This window comes from Fistularia commersonii, chromosome 9, assembly GCF_037954325.1.
Source record: "Fistularia commersonii isolate RoL2024-O1a breed Wild chromosome 9, RoL_Fcom_v1.0, whole genome shotgun sequence".
In the NCBI taxonomy this organism is placed as follows: Eukaryota; Metazoa; Chordata; class Actinopteri; order Syngnathiformes; family Fistulariidae; genus Fistularia; species Fistularia commersonii.
The window spans coordinates 11,851,799-11,870,191 of record NC_141292.1 but is presented as its reverse complement, the minus strand read 5'-3'; the positions used below and the strand labels follow the sequence as shown (position 1 = coordinate 11,870,191).

The window sequence follows — 18,393 nt, the reverse complement described above, 5'->3', positions numbered from 1 at the left end:
TTCAAAACACAAAATTATAATTTGCCTCCAAATAAAAAATAGCATTTTTGAATATTTGACTTAATGCCTAAAAAGGTGTGGGTTTGTCTGAAAATCCAAGCTTCCTTCCAGAAAACTAAAGCAAACCCGAACCAACTTTAATTAAAAAAGAAACAGTTGGGAAATAGAATTCCTTAAAGCTCTAAACCTTGCCCGTCTAAGTCCCCAGAACCTTCAAATGTGAATCTGACTTGGAAAGATGTTACTTACGCCATGTTTTTTTTTTCTTTTTTTAAATCAGAAATGCCATATTCACCAGTGTAAGTGTTTTATTCACACCATAGCAGTCCCGGCTCGCCCCCCTAATGTTAAAAGGTTGGGGAACTGCTGTTTCTGAGTTCTCGGAAAATTGATTCTTGATCTCATTCGCATATGACCCTGTCTTGAGAAAATGTTTGAATGCTTGTGGAACTGGATATGTATGTGAGAGACTTTTACCATTAGATCTGTGAATGAAATCACAGAATTGGAGGAAAACAAAATTGGGTTTCTCTAAAGCAGAATATTGCAGAATCTGTGAAAATATGACTGCATCTTATAAATATCTGGGATTTCCTCTACTTGAAGTTACTGCATTTTAAAATAACAATAACAAAAAGAGATTCTTACTCAACAACACTTCAACAAGCTAGGAGTAGCGCTGGAATCAAACCAGGGACACTCGGTTCCAAGACAACTGCTCAAACCCCAGGGCCACAACACCCATAATCCATTATTTTTTTTATTGTTCTTTATGTTAACCATGTCATTAAGTCTGAGTGTCAGGGAATACAGCTCCCGTGCAGCTGCACAGACATTAATATTGCCGAGTGAAAGCAAATGTTGCACTGGGCCACATTAGAGGTGCACCTTGTTAACTGGCCTCTGTAAGCAGATGCTGAGTCAGGGATCAGTAGTGTCGCTGAATAATAAACACGATTACTAAACAGAAACTATAATGCCATCCACCAAAGCTGAGCATAACTCTTGAATTAAGTTCATTAGCCAAAAAAAATCACAGTCTGAAACCTTTTTATGCTGAAAACATATCAAATCACAAATGCATAATGTCTAAATACAGTACATTTGAATACTTAATAGTCTTAAACATTAGGATACAAAAAAAAAACATAACTTCAAGCAAATATCATAAAAAAAACACATGAAAGATCAAACAACCCCATTCTTGTTAAAGTGACTAATTCCCCAGTCCAGAAGGGGACTGAGTTGAAACAACATATTCTTTTAAACAACGTAGAATGTGATGCTCATCATACAGCCTCTTTTGAGTACTGCCAGATGAAGTACTTGAAAATTGTAATCATCTTCATCTAAGGCTGAGGGCTACTCAACTTGCAGGTAAGAAGACTGTTTATGAAAATAATCCTCACTACTTGTGTTTTACACACACACACACAAAAGTGTATAAATATATATATATATATATATATATATATAGACAAAGAAAAACAATACTGACGATCAGCTGTGTAGGGCGCTGCTGTGCTGAAAGCAGCTGGGTCGGCCAACTCCTCTGGTTTGGTTGCTAATGTAGTCGTGCCATTTCTTTCCTGCCGGGCTTTTCGTACGAGAGCCGCCAGAGGATGATCCGGGTCCATCACTTGAAGTGGCTGCAAATGAACCAGGCCATATTGTAATGAAGGAGGGTTGAGTGATGGAAAAGAGGAGACTGGGGGATTTTAATACCTAAACAAAGGTAGAACACCTTTAAAATTTAGCGCTAAAAATATTCATGACAACAGTTTGAAGGCAAAAATCGGTTTTGCCAAAGCATACCGGTACTTTTAGAACATTATTGAAGAGAAGATGGTTTAAATCAGAGACATCCAAGTTGAGAATTTTTGCCAGATAAGATTCTAATCTTAGTCAGGGTACAAAATGTATCTAAGCTTAATTCGGACCCTTGTTACACTAAAAGGTAAATAACATACTGAAACAGCAGTTATAAATAAATAACCAGAAAACACATTTGATCCAGATAGCAAAGGCTCTGCTTTTATTTTCTTATCTTTTAATCTAATTACTGATCTGACAGATGTGAGGATACTCCCACACAAACAATCTCTCAGGGCGTACAGATGACCACTATCAGGATCACCTCCGACACATCGGACAAGTTTAATCCTGGCTTGACATCAGATACTGAACAAATTCCCAATAATTAAGACAGCAGATTCTATATGCTGCCAGCATCGTGAGTCAATTTAACAAGTGTAAGCAACTGAAAAAGCTCTGAGTGAGACGCTAAATACTTTTCAAATCATAATTATTGTGTCATAGATTATGAAACCGCCACAGACTGATTTCATCTTGGCTGTGAGGAACAACGGCTGGTTTGAGCACCCTCTTGAAATGCCATGAAACTTTCTTCAACGGATGCTTGTCCATTAAAAATGTGTACAAATCAGTCTGGATAGTAAGGATTGGTCTGGTCTGAGAGATTTCTTGTGGAAACAGATTTTTTAGAAAACCAATCTACGTAATATGACGAGAAGTACGACAAAACAACGAAGCAGCTCACACTTACCTTCATTAACTCCTCCAGATGAGAGCTCTTTTTAGGCGCAAAGAGACTGGGATGAAGGTAACTGCCATCCCCGTCCACATCTGAGTCATCAGAATTTGACTCTATCACGGTGACAGAACAAGAAGTTGAAAATCAAACTGCATCCAAAAAGATCAGATCTTTTCAACCATATTGTCTCAAGGCTTCTCGTGATCGCTTATTTTCAGCCAATTACCATACAAGAGACTTCAAAACGTCCTCAAGTGTTAAATCCTTGTGGGGACACAAGGATTTGTTTCAGGTAAAAGACTGAGAAAGCTTCTATCACTGACCTTCAGGCTCTTCCTTCTTGCCGCTGGAGCCAACACTGTACCGACCTTCCTTCATGGCCCGGAGGATATGCTTGTAATAAGGGTTCAGGTAATGGTCGAAACGAAGAAAGTCAAACTGGGAGTTCCCCGACTGCTTGGCTTTCAGCACAATCTCAAACTGAGCCCCCTGCTGGCATACAAAGTTGGCCGTCCGTTCAATGATGTTATGGGTCTTGGTGGTTGCCGGCTACAAAGAAAAAGACAGAAAGTGAAGTTTTTCAACAGTAAAGAAATGATTCACAACTTGCTGTCTTTTCTAATGAAGTATTTATCTTATTTTAAAAATCCTGCAGACATTGTTGTATCATATCTCAAGTCAGTATCAAGAGACTCGTCATGACCCCTGAATTTCAGAGTCAACCAAAACTTAAAGCATATTAAACTTAGAAAGAAATTAGGCAAGGTTGTTCATCATCCTTCTCATGTTTTGTCTCATTGTTCCACATTGATGAATGAAACGAAACACGTAAAAAAAAAAAAAGCAAGCATTTGCTTTCAATAATCTGTTCCTGTTCACAAAGATCTTGCAGTTACCTGGGTAACATTTGTACACAATTAAGTTATAGGTTTATTTTTAGGATAAGTGTTTCATAGATATTATGTGCCTCTGACACTGCAAGGATATTGTAGCAATTTTGTAAAGCCTCAAGTGTGAGGACATGACTGGTATTTAACCACTGTCCTTTGTTTGTGACCCTTTTTCTGCCCTTAGCATGGCCGTGTCAAGTATAAAACAATTAGTTTGGACAAAGATATAATAGCGTGTGATAATGATATTTCTGGTTGATGTTATTGCCGTCAGTCACCTTTTCCAAATGGAAAAGACATTAAGAAATTGAAAAAAAATAAATACATAAAAAAAATAAAAAATAAAAAAATAAAACAGTGACATTTTATCTGTGCGCTACAGTGGTGCAGTGTTTAGCGCTTCAGCCTCACAGCACAAAGGACCCTGATTCGATTCCGACAAGGGGACCTTTCTGCGTGGAGTTTGCATGTTTTCCCCGTGTTTGTGTGAGTTTCCTCCAGGTTCTCCGGTTTCCTCCCACAGTCCAAAAACATGCAGCAGGTTAATTGGAAGAAAATTGGGAAAAATTGCCCCGAATGACTGAGTGACTGATTATTTGTCGGGATATGTGGTTCTGGGATGAACTGGTGACCAGTCCAGGGTGTACCCTGCCTCTCGCCCCATCACAGCTGGGATAGACTCCAGCATCCCCCGCGACCCTGACTGCAGGATAAGCTGCAAACGATGGATGGATGGATGGATGGATGGATGGATGGATGGATGGATGGATGGATGGATGGATGGATGGATGGATGGATGGATGGATGGATGGATGGATGGAACATCTTATCTGGTTATAGACAAAAGGTCCGATTTTTAATCTGGTTCCCCCAGCCCCACGCAGACATCGGGCTTTGAAGAACTGTGAGTTTTACCTGCAATATTATATGATTACAGATAAAAGAAGCTACTTAAATATGTAATTTATCCAAATACAACATCTGTGGACTCAAATCAAGCATTTCGCATTTTCTTACGGATTGATAATGCAATATCTCAAATATGGGACTTGGCAACTGTTTCCCCTGATCTGGTCTGATATAATAGAGAACGTCAATGTACCGAAGCGTTCTCAGCCTAAAGACAGTAAAATCCAAAAATATAATTTTCTGTGACCAAAAAATCTCAAATTGACAATAGAAACAGATTTACAACTGTAATATTACTTTCAGTAATGGTTTTGCCAGAGAAGAGGAAGTGTAGAGAAGAGATCTTACCCATTTTGTAAAGGAAACTGAGATACCAGGGGTTAAATAACCCACAAGTGAAATTCATTGGCAGGTGACTGAGATGAACAGGGACAACAATGGCACAGCAGCAAGATTACTCATTTCATTCATTTGCTGAAAACTGTTAAATGCATACAGTTTAAGAATATCAAAAACGCAAGGACAAGGGCAATTTCGTTAATGGTCAGCTTTCATGCAAGGCATTGCTTCATTCATTGCGGGGGCATTTATTCTGTAACGATACATGGGTGGAAATCAGTGGAACAAGAAATGGTATTATATTAATGAAAAAATGCTCCCCTGTTGTGCTTCTGAGAAGTTACTGACGCTATTACTGTAGGTGTATGGAAGAGAGCGAAAATCTCATGTGCAGGCCTGGCCAACCTGTGGCTCCTGTGCCGCGTGCCGCTCGTAAGTTCATGTTGAATTTTGTGTTTGTGCGTTTTTTACTTGTGCAATCACGTGCCGCTCCAGCGTTCTCCGTGCACAGCAAAAAAAATAAAAAAAATGGTCGGCCAGGCCTGCTCTAGCGCAACACAATAAATAAAGGTTAAAATAACCACCTTTTAAGAGTTTGGTCAAAATGGGATGTGTCTAGAACTAACAGATCAATATTGTGCTTGAAGTAGCCATGGACTTATGAACATACACATCACACTCTAATCTCACACCTTAGCCCTCAAGGAAAAATGTATTCTAAAGCGTATCTTGTGTTTACAGTATACACAATATCTTCTCCCTTATACCAATAACTTTATGTCACTCCATACGCCCACAGTTGACCAGAAAAATATATTGAGCAATTGCGCAATTGAAACAGCATTCTCTTGCTCTTCCAGCCATCTATCCATCAATTTACCTTTCGGCATTTCCACAGCGAGGCGAGACATATAATCACTCACATTCTAGGTCAATCGCACAGCCACATCTGTAAAACAATAGGTGTGACTCGCCAACTAAACAGACTGATAAAACTGAGAGATTTGCTTTCTAGCTAAACTTGTCCTTCCCCACAACAGACCCCCTGCAGTGCCAACATGACTGCAGATGCTGTGCGGATCTGCCTGTCCAACTCATCTTTCACAGCAGGCGGAAAGAGCAAGTCGGCTAAGAGGTGCTCCTCGCTGCTTCACATTGTGGTACCAATCCACCCGAGTACTGCCGGGTGTCATGATATGACAAGTCAACATAACACGTAGCCAGAAGGAGAAAACTGAAGAGTTGGTCAACATCTATCAGATGCAGGGCTTCAAGGTGAGGGGGGCAAAGTAGCGGGGTTCAGGGACAGGGCGTGGATAAAGAATGCTGTTAATTAGAAGAACAGGAAGCGAGAAAACGATCTTTCAAAACCACTGATGCACCAAACTAAAGATGGCTGTGGATCCAGAGATGGATGCATTTTAAGAACCTGACTACCCTGTGATTGGCAGAGGTATCAGATGTTAATGCTTCAAAACACCTTATGACAGTAGTCAGTTCATCCTTCAGACTAAATGGACATTTGTGTCAAGTTAGACATCCATCAATGACACCCTGTACTCATCAACAAATACTGTTTGTCTTGCATTAGCATGCCACCACCAACCACTCCAGCTGCAGTTTATATCCATCTCAATGTCGGTAAAGCTGTGCTTAAAAGGTTTCCTATTTGACATTAAAACAATTAAAAACATTAAACCGGAGGTATATCACTCAAGCTTCTGCATGAATATTTTAAAGTCGTCCGCTTCAGTATGGTCAGTGGTTCAATGTTAACAAAAAGTTTTTCTTTCTGAAAGTGTAATTTCTTTTTCGTGTAAACCGCTTTTGGATTTGTTTGTTATATGATCGGCATGTAGTCAAATGAGGTTCAAGCTCTGTTCTTTCTTAAAGTAATTAAAGTGAATATTTTGTTTGTGATGAAGGTCACTCCTGCCAAAGAGGCAGGCTACCCAACATTTTTAAATGGCTTACACTGAAAAGGATCATCCCAAAATTATCTAAATTCACACCAGTTTTGACGATACAGACTTTATTTGAGCGCTCTGGGCCACCCAGCATGGAAAATCAGTGCGGGATAATTTCATATTAGCTGCTCCATTCCCAGGTTATGACAAAACCTTTGATAAACACTTCATCTGTATTCATATCTTTCCTAAAATGTAATTGGAAGCCCGGCCAGGGTGGATTTTCAGCTCCACAGAAGCTGCTCAATGATCATCCATAAGAGTGAATTTCAGGAGAGGCAGCAGTGTGTATCTGTGTCCTTCTTCCACGACAAAAGGTAACCGTTTCTCACGATATTTAAACTTTTTAAAAGCATATGGGTATGAGTAGTAGGAAGATACTAGATAGCAGTTAATCCAGGATAAACTGACTTGAGTGGATGCACTGAGAAACACCTCAAACAGCTGCCACAAACAGTACCCTTTTTCAATATAAGGTAATTAATAACCTGACTTTTCATCCCTGGCAGGGCTGTAGATTTTAAATTCTGAAACAGTTTTGACTATAACACTATCCACAGACTTGATATCTCCAAGGGGGGATGTGATGACTTAGTATATAATAAGTATAGATTAATTACTATCTACAAAGTCAACTACATCCAGATAATAAGGAGATGCATTTATTATGAGAGGTTTATCACCTAAAAATGTTAATGAAACATTTTTCTCTTAATGAACGGCTATTCAAATGTTTTGTTGGAGGCCAATTGAAGGGGTTTACCATTGCAAACCCTTAGAGATGTTTTAGTTTCTGTTGCCTTTAATTTTTGAAGAAAAATTCAATTATTTCAAAATATGCAGATTTAGAAAAGGAAGAAATTGACTGCAATGCATGCAAAATAGATGAGATTGTGCAACTGTACAACAACTGGGAACAAATGGGTTATGAACAGCAGTAATACTCACCAGTTCCACATCTGGAGGAATATCCAGCCCCTGGGGGGCAACAAACGGCTCCTCACTCTCCTCAGGCTCTGCCTCATCTACTAGATGATGAAATATATAAAACAAAAAAATTAAAAAAAATTGTACTTGTATGGTCATTTGTAACAATAATTATACGCTAGAATACAGTTACACAAACATATACAACACACACAAATACTGCGGTTTTGGAATTTGCATTTAGTGGTTTGGTAAGGCTTTTGGCTTGAAAAGGGATAGAAAGGGATAGAATGCAGGGTTTCTTGGTTTTAATCTGTCAGTCACAACATATGCTCTGCTAATACACAACTTAACAGAGCAATACCAGTGCAGTGTATTCCTACACTGGAATATGCTCCTTGTGTACATTATTCAGTGCCTGTACATGTGTATCTAGAGAATACTTGGATTGAACAGCAAAGCACATCGGCGTTTAGCTTGAACATTGCCCATTGTATCAAAAAAATCATGCATCATCTGGGCCACTTTTGTTTAATGTTATTAAACGTAAAATATGAACCCCATATGCTGCATATAAAATATTGCAAATTCTTTACATTCAAAAGGAATCACGTGTCTTAATGTTTTGACCTGTTTAAATCTGTTTCAAAGCAATGAATTAGTTATGTATTCCATTAAATTAAGAATTTTTATATTTATTGACCCAGCTATGTACCCATTTTCATAATACGAAATGGTCTTTACTATTTCTCACCCTAATGCATATATATATATAAGTGATGTATGTATGACCATTCAGGTCTAAACAATTGTAATGACATAGATGCATCCCTTCCTGTGTGCCAAGCCATCCTATAGCCATTATCTTATCATCGAGACACAGGTGTTTTCATAAGAATCCATCAAGGTATTAAAATATCTTAAACTTGGAAGGGTTAAAGAAAAGCAAGTAAATGAAGTTAATTGGTAAAAAAATGAATCCCTAGATGTGCAAGTGCTTTAATTAAGCATTTACTGCATAGTTGCACAGTCTAATTATATTCAGTAACAAATGAATATAACCAATACTGTCATTAAAGCAGTTACATAGTGTGTTTCTAAGAGTAGCTGAAAATATCTTAACCAGTGCCCCGAGTAGTTAGTTAGACTGAAAATGAAAAAAAACATTAAAAAAATGTTAGACTCTGCTTAAAAGCTGGCAGTTTATGGTGAAGTAGTACTTTGTACATTTGGCTTTCTTTTCCACACATCATGTGAATGCGCACATGTGAGTTAGTTCATTTGACCAATAGACAACCTAGGAGTGTAACACAAAGTGCAACTGCATAAGGAAGTTGAAGAAGGTTTAATTTCTTACAAGTTTCCTTGTTAGCGTCCTCCTCCTCCGTGGGCTGTGAGGGATCGTAGTAGTCTGCACTGTATTTGAAGGCCACTGCATTGTAGGAGCCTTCATCAGCGAGGGCTTCACTCAGACGTTTGTACTCCTCCTCTGTGGCACACAACATATCAAAATGACCACATGCCAATATAATTTTCAGCACATTGCACAATTATGTTTTCTTATGTTGTCTGGATCATTTGCAACATTTAATAACTAATTATAATGACTCCATGATACTCCTCAAACATCAGTACCCCCAAATAGCTAGAGAAATATAGAGTAGAAATAGAGAGAGCGAGCTGAATGATATTTCGAGGTGACTTGTGAAAAAGTTGCTTAATTATACAGTATTTTATATATGCCTGTGCTACCACGGCAGCTGTAATTTATTAATTGACAAATTTGAAAATTGTTGCTTTTACAAAAGAATAGTTAATAAACTTTTGAATAAAGAATTTAATTTAGTCAAATAAAAATAATGCTGAATACAGAATGTAATTTTTTTACTGATATTTCCTTTTAGAGGCACACTGCAAATGAGCGGCAGAAAAGAAATAAACAAAACAAAACACTGCTCTCGATCCAATAAAAATAATGGTTGGTCTTCCGAAGCTCAGCTTCTTCTCTATCAAGGGAAACTTTCAGATTTTTTTTTTTTCAAAGACAGTGGCATTATAATATTTTTCCCACTTGAACTCTCAACATTTCTAAAGCTTTACTGTGGTCCCTTCAGTGGACAGATGGGTATCAGCCTGAGTGAATGGCATAAGACCTCCAAGGGCAAACTGAACTTGTGTTTGTGCGCGTGCAAGCGAGCGAGCGAAACAGAGAGAGAAAAAAAAAAAAAGTCATATGCTATCTCATTCTGTCCTGTCAGATTGGGCACGAGACACTGCACTTCACTTAAAACTGTGGCTTATTAATTCAATGGCAGTCATCCTGTTTTTGGGGCGGATGCTTTGTCATCCAAACATCCTCTTTCATTTTAGCATGAAACCGTGGAGATGCGTGTATCCTTGTTGAGCTCAAAGTGATATTTCATAAATGGCAGCTTAAAATCTCAGAGTCAAAGGCTTTTAAACAGGGCAGCTAATGGTGACCTTCAGGAGATATGAGGCTGCAATATGTTTTTCCTTTAAATCATCATGTGATACAATCTGTAATAGCAGTTATAACTCCAATGAAGAGAACATGAAGTATGAATGGTATGAATGGTTAATAAACATTTTCAATAGAAAATCCTCTATTGGAAAACATTTTTATTAATGTACCTCTCACGCATCTGTACAATGCTTATTACAAGACACCTTTTTTTCAATTTCCCTTACAAATGAGGGAGATTTAAGTGTACCTCCCTAAAATCAGAGATTCAAATTAACCGCACACCTTTTTTTAGCTCGTCACCATTTCCGGAAAACAAATAGTTATATGTCTGCATCACGAATGAGGGGCAGACTTGTCAGTCTCCAGTGTTGTAGGCCATGAAAGGTCTGGGTCAACACACTCTTAGGATTCCACAAAGTTCAGTCCAGGAGAGCGCTGCTGTGCAGACAGTCGCCCACACTGCCATCAGCAGGACCAGACATTAACAAACAGTGAAAGATGGCCCTGTCTGAGGCTTTCCAACACCATGGCTGGAGGGGCAAAAGAAAAGTATAGTGTCTTCGTAAGGGAACAAACTACTGAGCTTACAGAGTTCAACAATGTAAACATTATTAATATGTGAATGGGACCTTCAATAGAGCCCAAAAACTTAGTCAGTAGTTTGTCAGTAATGTTCGAAAAAACAGGGGTCTTCAATGTCTTTCAGGCTAATGACCTCCAAATTCATATATATATATATATATATATATATATATATATATATATATATATATATATATATATATATATATATATATATATATATATATATATATATATATATATATATATATATATATATTTTTTTTTTTAGAACAATTATGTTTCATATGAAACTGGGATTAGTAACTTACATATACATGTGCATATATGTATATACAAACATATGCCTTGTTATTGTACATTCAATTCTAATCCATTAAAATAAAACACAGACTCTCATAATCATGATTATATTCTACTTCAGGCCTGGCCAACCTGTGGCTCCTGAGCCGCATGGGGCTCTTACGTTCATGTCGACTTTTGTGTTTGTGTGTTTTTTACTTGTGCAATCATGTGCCGCTCCAGTGTTCTCCGCGCACAGCAAAAAAAAAAAAAAACACACAAATACAAGAATCGACATGAACGTAAGAGCTGCATGTGGCTTGGGAGCCACAGGTTGGCCAGGCCTGTTCTACTTAAACATGTGGCAAGTACAGTGAGTAGGGTGGCTGTGCCACTATCATTTCTAAACATACCTTGTCAACTAACATCAATATCAACATCAACATTGTTTTTCAATTGCATGATAATTATAGATACAAGGTATTCAAATCTCTTTTTTTTTTTTTAAATATGAATTTCGGAAACAAAGAGTGACAGCTTAATAGTGCTGCTCCAATGCATAAACATACCTCTTATCTTGCATACAATACCAGCACTGAACAATTAAAGTAATAAGCCTTTTTTTCCCTCTTATGCTTGTCTGGCTCTTGAGAGAGCTTCTTTCTATCACTGAATGCATACATTTCAGACTGAAAGATAAAATCTTGTGCCTCAATTTATCTACAAAACAGTGTTTTCATTTAATGTGTATTTAGTCATTTAAATTTTGGAAAAATAAAAGTTAAAAACATTCCAAATAAACCTATAATGAAATTTACCCCTGCAGTACTTCCGCGAACCCCTGTTGAGAAACTGTGCACTAAAATACGTGACTTCAACTTTGCTTAATGGATGGTTTTAAGCAACACGTGCTACATGTGAATTTAAATGCCAAGTGTTATATGTGAAAACCTGTGACCGGAGACAAAAGATCTGTTAGAATAACTGAAAACCAAGCGAAATTATTCCTGGCTTGTCAGTAGCCTATCTCTGCCTGTAAAGGTTGGTCATGGAGCATGGTACTAAGGCCACAGCAGTAATTCAACACTGGGGCAGTTCTGTTACATTACTGTTCACTAAAAGTGCAATATAGGCTAAAGGAGTCAGGATGGCGTATTAATAAATGTAGTTTGCTAGATTGGTGCAAGCTAGCAACTGAAAAAACTCAGAACTCAGCAACTCTGAAAAAATTACTTTGATTTGCATGTCACACATGCTTATTTTTGGCATAATTTAAGTGTTGCTTTTGCATTTTGATCACAGGGGGGGTTTCTTATGTGCTCTCAACCCGTTAAGAAAGTGGTGCGTATATGATATGAATATGCAAATCTATTCTCCCTACAGAATTAGGCTTCTCAATATTGATTAGAATGAATACCAGGATATCCAGAACACAATTTTATAGTTTCAGTAACTGCTTCGGTATACATCTGTATGAAACACATATCGAAAATATCTGTCCAAAGTAATACTTCATTTCTCTTTTTTGACAAGCAATTGTGTAAAGGGCTTGATTGCATCACTGATCCATGCAATTTTCCCCCAACTCTGTTATTTTCATTGTTACATTCAGGTTATATCTAATTGATTTAAGGAAATTTTCTTGAAAATTTCAAGAGCTGGGGAAAAAACATCACCATTCTTTCGACCCTAAAATTACATATACACAATACTGGTATTAATGCAATCAATATATTATATTCTGGCTACATAAAAATGTGGTAATTCCACCAACAAATATCCAACCATCATATTCCAAACTATGTCTGCATTGCATTACCATAACTTAAATACTCTTAATGTATCCCATACATTCCATTCATAATGGGATTTCAAAGATATTATCTGTTCTCTAATGTCCTGTTTTGTTCCATTCGTAAATGGATCAAGATCTGTTCTTGTATCCAATTGCAATGAGACACTGCTAAGTTGCCGGATATTTAATAGAATCTACATACATACAATTCCCTTTTTTTTGGGATAAAAATCATCATGACAAACATTCAGGATTTTAATATTTGTTGCATCTTGACAACACATCAATTCAACAGTTTGCTGTATTTATATAAATGTGCACTATATGTATACATGTTACAATGTCTTCCTCCTGGTTTATAGGAAAGAGATCTTATGTTGGTTTTCATTGTTTGTTAATGAAAAGACCAATAATTAGTATTGTCCTTGAATCATTGTGTTATTGTAGTGGGGGGAGGTGTGTGTTGCCTGTGTTGTAAGTGGATCTTAGCCACAAAGTAGGGTCCTCAAAGACAAAGTGGTCTTAGGTGAGAGTTTGGACCAAGAATGTGTCAAAAGTATGCTAATGAATGGTCCCAAAAGCCGACAAGGCATCTCGCCTGGATTGGGAAGACTGGGGCACCAACTGGAGAAATGTGGGCTGAATACATCCAGGGAGGCATATATAGACTGCATGCTATGAATTCAAAGTGGCACACAGAGGTGGAGACCCAAGTGTGCTAGACACTGTCATGGTAAATTGGTTTGTGGGATATGGAATGTAGCTTCTCTAGTAGGACGGTAGCCGGAGCTGGTTTGAAAGGTAGAGCTATAACGCCTAGAAATAATTGGCCATGCCTCCATAAATACCATTTGTTCTGACACCCAGATCCAGGAAGGGCTTCTGGAGCTGCCCAGGGTGAAAGCTTTCAGGCAGGTGAGGATATACTCACAAGTCTCCACTGACTGAGAGTGTCAGCACTCTTTTGATGACACAGGGAGGACAGATGTTTGCATTAATGTGCCAAACAGTATCTCAATAGAAATACTACATGCTTAGAGTCACAGACAGTTTCCTGGATTGAGCACCACTCACTGACACCACAGTCCTGCTGAAAGATGTCCATGCCTGTGTGGACAGCGATCAAGAAACTTGGAGGAAGTGATATGGAAAATCACCACTTTAAAACAAACAGATGTTTTGCTTGGGAAAATCTGTCCAAGGCATGGACAATTTTGATCCACATCTTGTTGGTATGGAGGATCAGGAGGCCAGGAAGTCTACTCAAAAGATGGTATGAGTGTACGTGTAATGTTTGGCGGAGGGCCGTATGCACAACATCTTGATTTCACATGGTGGGAGCACTTTATGGGCATTTTTCAGAGCTGAGGAGCAGCTTGTAGAGGCCATAAAAAAATTCTGATTGGCATAGAGGTGGTTCAGGCAATCTCTCAGGCAATACATGAAAGCAAAGCACGAGATACTGTCTTGTTGACCGTTACTCATAATATCGTCCGGCAGTGGAAAGAACATTTTACGGAAATTCTAAACAGGCAAGCCATCGATGAGGAAGGCCCAGCCAGAGAATATGGAAAATACCTCTCTTGATCTCTTGTAAGCAGAGAGGTGATTATTGAGGTTGTCAAAAATCTCCACAGTGGCAAGGATGAGATTTTTCTGGAGATGCTATAGTTGTAGAATATAATCCAAGCCACCTCCAATAAAAGCATTTCGGGCATGTCCACTTGCCAGGAGGCTCTGTCATTGACCATTAATATGCTCCAGATATGATTCCAGATAGGAATTACAGATCCTATCTGGTGTTCAAAACACCATGGGATTCCCTAGGAATAGCTATGAATGTGTCAATTGGGACAAGAACACATCACTCAACATATCCAGTCTGGTGCTACCACAAAGCCCCCATGAATAGGCAGTGAGACAATGAAGGTGAAAGAGAAACTTAACATATTAAACTGGGAGACCTGACCTGTTGAACGAACCACTGAGTACATGCGTAACTTCACCCCGCCAGCAGAAGTTATTTTACCTTATAATCTAACGGCTCTATCCAGCCCTGTGTCTGCCCAGCTCAATCTGCTGTGCACAGCTTGATGCTGCTTCCATTAAAAATAGACCAAGCAAGAATTTCTAGTAGGGGAGAGTAAAGAGCCACTTCTGGGAAGTGTCTGAACACTTTGGCAAATTATCGGACTCAAAAACACTTTCTTGAGTTTATTCCATTTGCCCTTGGAGTTATCTCACAGTGAAACAGCAATGCTGCCTTTTATATCGGTTTACACCAAAGGTTAAGCCCCTTAACTTGGTGGTAGGACTCAAAAAAACCTAGAGTTCTGTGTAAGTCTTTGTGAATTACCAGGTGATGAAATGAATTGTGCAAATGAAGCTGCCAATAGAGAGGAGTCAAGCAAAACCTAACATATCAGCAAACAGTCGCTCCCATGCTTTAACTATTTGTTACTTCCTGTTTGTGTTTTCAAGATATATAAAAAGCGAAAAAGCTATAAAGAAGTACTTGACTGATAAAAACATAATACTGAATACACAACCGTGAATTCATCTTGTGGTTAACGATTTAAAAGGCTTTGTTATCAAACAATGATTACCATTTATAGACAATATTCAACGAATATTATTATGAGATAACATCTGTTTGGGGAATTGATGTGAAATCATCTGAGGGTTTAATTAATTATGGAGGATGACACAGGGTTCCTTAGGACAATGTGCCTCTGTTCATATTTTTGGTGTGTGTCATGGGATTGAATGGGTCAAATAATATCCAGGAAGAAAAAGAAATTTTGCTGTCTCACGATCTTTGCTCTCGGTTTTACCCAAATGCTAATTCATGTGATCTCTGCTAGCACCTTAACTTTGTCGCGCATTATAGTCATTTTTGATTTTTGTGTTTTAAGCTGAACCACAAAAAAGCTAAATGATGGATCATTCCTGCATTGAATAGGCTGGGGAAAGTTGTCTTCCACCGCTAAGAGACAAGAAAACTACGACGGCATGTGTCATGAAACATTGAAACTACACCGTGTTGGACCTTGGCAGAAAGCTTAGTTATTGTTGGGATAAATGCTCTTGTGTTTGCAGAGAGTAAATGCACACCTTGTCTGGCTTCTTCTTCTAGCAGGTCTGTGTGCAGGGCCAAGTATCTCTCTTCATCGCATAGGGCCTCAATTCTGGCCTCTTCTTCTGATAATTGATACGATGTGTTCCATGATCCGCTGTCATACTCTGAAAGGTCATGTAAGTGACCACGCCCATCATATCTGTTGAATGATAAAAAGGATTAGAGAGATGGAAGTCGTAAAAACCCATTTACACATACTAAGGACCTACTTACCAGGGGAGGGGGGCATGAAACCCCAAACTTACTGTAACAACAATCTAAACCTCTGTGACAAGAAATGCCAAAAGGGAGCATACTTCTAAAATACTACATTGTGACGTTTCCTCAAAGCTACTGCTAACGTAACAATGGCTTAATTGAAACCTTGAACTTAATCATGAATAGTGCTTTTAATATACCTAACAAGAAGTCTGCTATTTCCCTCCTATACAAGTTCTAATAGCCAGCAGCCTGATATGAAAAGAAAAACAATTAAAGCAACTCCCCTTACCTTGCAGGGTTCAATTCCCCCCCTGTAACACTCATCATTACTTCTACATCTGCAAAGAAAGTTACATTCACACAAACCCGAGTACATAAATACCTATCCGTAAGAACCCAAATGGACGACATTTTCCTGGGTTCGTCCCTCTACGCCACCTCTCAGTTGTAGATTCTTCATGAAGGCAAAGAAATGGGGTGCCGCGGTTGGCATTCAGGGTCTGGAAGGACCCCTTAGCCTACCTTGCTGAGGAAAAAACTGGGTTATGTGATAAAGACACACATACAAATGTTGTACAAATGAAACACATCTTGGGCCACTGCAGATCAAGGTGATTTACAAGTAAATATCTATTACTTTAGTCTGTGTGAAATGTATGACCATGGAGAATTACCCACACTTCAATCCACCCGGCAATTCAAATTTGAACCTTTTGTAGATTAATCCAACCTCGCAGTTTTTCTTTGACATTGTAAATCACCTTGGCTGCAACAACTTGGTTGTTGTTTAGAATTTGCTCTGGCCTTGTCGATAGGACAGTTACTCAGTGACGACATAGGTACTTTTGAAAAACCAAATTTGCCGAGGACAAACATCTTAAAAGAACTTCTGTGTCACAGGTAAGTGATATATCTGCATTGAAATTTAAAAAAAAAGAGAGAAATAATAATAATAGAAAATGTGCATTGTGTAACTTCACAGTTTCCTGAAGAAATTTCTTCCAACAAGCCAAGATGAAAAGCCCATCTCAAAGGTAAAAGGAGGAGTATCTAAGATTGTGTGAAAACCATTTAAAACCAGGATTTAGCATAAACTATGCAAACTGATATGCACCCTGCAAAACCATTACTTTTGAACTTTCAATTTTCTTTTTTGGGATTATTTATTTGGATTCACAATATATAGAGTCTCTGTTAGTGGAGACAACATTGATTGACAACAAGGCGTCCAAAAATCTTGTCCACAGACTTTGGTTTTATATCTACCTGTATATTAAGCCACATTATTCCTGTACAAGATATGTTGGCATAACGATAAATGGAATAAGACCCACTATTTTTAGCCTTCCAGAGACTGGCTTGTCATCTTAACATGTTATTCTGGAAACAGATACAATCATCACAGAGCAAACGGCCAAAGACTAGTTAGCAGACACGAAATGAAACATTGGTCGTCAGTTGCAGGTATTCCCAAGTTTCTGCAAGACAATCTCCAAGTGGTCCCCTTGAAATTTGAGAGAGGCTAACGGATAGCACAGATGGTTAGCATAATGTTTCAGTCAAAGTGTTCAACCGACCTATCAATCATGATGCGCTTGTCCCCCATCCATGGGATAAGATGCTTTCCATGTTCGTGGTAAAGAGCCCTTTCGTCGTCTCGGAACAGTTTACAGGCATAGCCGAACACCAAAAGGTCGGCGTATTTTTCACTGTCACTCACATCCTTCTTCACCGGCTTGTTTTGGTCTTTCTTTGCCGCCCCGCGACGATACATCTCCGATTTATACGCAGACACACATGTGTTGGAGAAACGAGGCGGTAATAACTGTAGACTGGTGATTTTCTGTCGTCCAAAACTTGCGTGGGTTTCTGATGTAGGATAATCCGTAAAGTTACCTCCAACAAAATTTGTACACGCCGTGGGAAGCCATGTTTGTGAATAAGTAAATGTACCGTTGTTTATCGGAGCCGCACTTACGGCAATTCATCGCGTCCTTGAAAAAAAACAACTTTTATCTTAGATATATATTTTCAACTGGCCTATTAATTATTTATCTTATTGAATACGTGAATGTCGACTTAGATAAATTCCTGTACTTTATGATAGTGTTTTGTCACTGTAGTCAGAATTTGACGAAAGTGCGAATGTAACTTACAACTCAGTCAAATCCAAACAGTGCTGAAGGCTGACCTGAGCTGAACGGCTAACCTACTTTTCACGCAGATAATTCTAAGTCTTGTATAATTGAACTAATACTGTATTGAAATCATGATCGGGGTAAAAAAAAAAATCAAAATATGATGCTGTGAAATATGTCAGAGA

General features: G+C 38.4%; 1 protein-coding gene across 4 annotated transcripts in view; it reads right to left on the bottom strand.

The window, feature by feature from the left end:
* Nucleotides 1–17,996, bottom strand: part of sfswap (splicing factor SWAP) — a 59,183-nt gene extending 41,187 nt beyond the window's left edge. The window contains exons 1-7 of one of the 4 annotated variants that reach the window (XM_086152506.1): nucleotides 17,648–17,996; nucleotides 15,845–16,008; nucleotides 8,944–9,075; nucleotides 7,608–7,687; nucleotides 2,878–3,103; nucleotides 2,567–2,667; nucleotides 1,499–1,649 (exon numbers count right to left, since the gene is read on the bottom strand). In XM_086152506.1, coding sequence (XP_086008632.1) covers nucleotides 1,499–1,649; nucleotides 2,567–2,667; nucleotides 2,878–3,103; nucleotides 7,608–7,687; nucleotides 8,944–9,075; nucleotides 15,845–16,008; nucleotides 17,648–17,844 — 1,051 coding nt within the window. In that variant the 5' untranslated portion in view covers nucleotides 17,845–17,996. Of the gene's footprint in view, nucleotides 1–1,498; nucleotides 1,650–2,566; nucleotides 2,668–2,877; nucleotides 3,104–7,607; nucleotides 7,688–8,943; nucleotides 9,076–15,844; nucleotides 16,009–16,452; nucleotides 16,633–17,647 lie in introns of those variants that run through there. The other 3 variants (XM_086152502.1, XM_086152503.1, XM_086152504.1) reach the window with 3 other exon arrangements.
* Nucleotides 17,997–18,393: the final 397 nt, after the last annotated feature.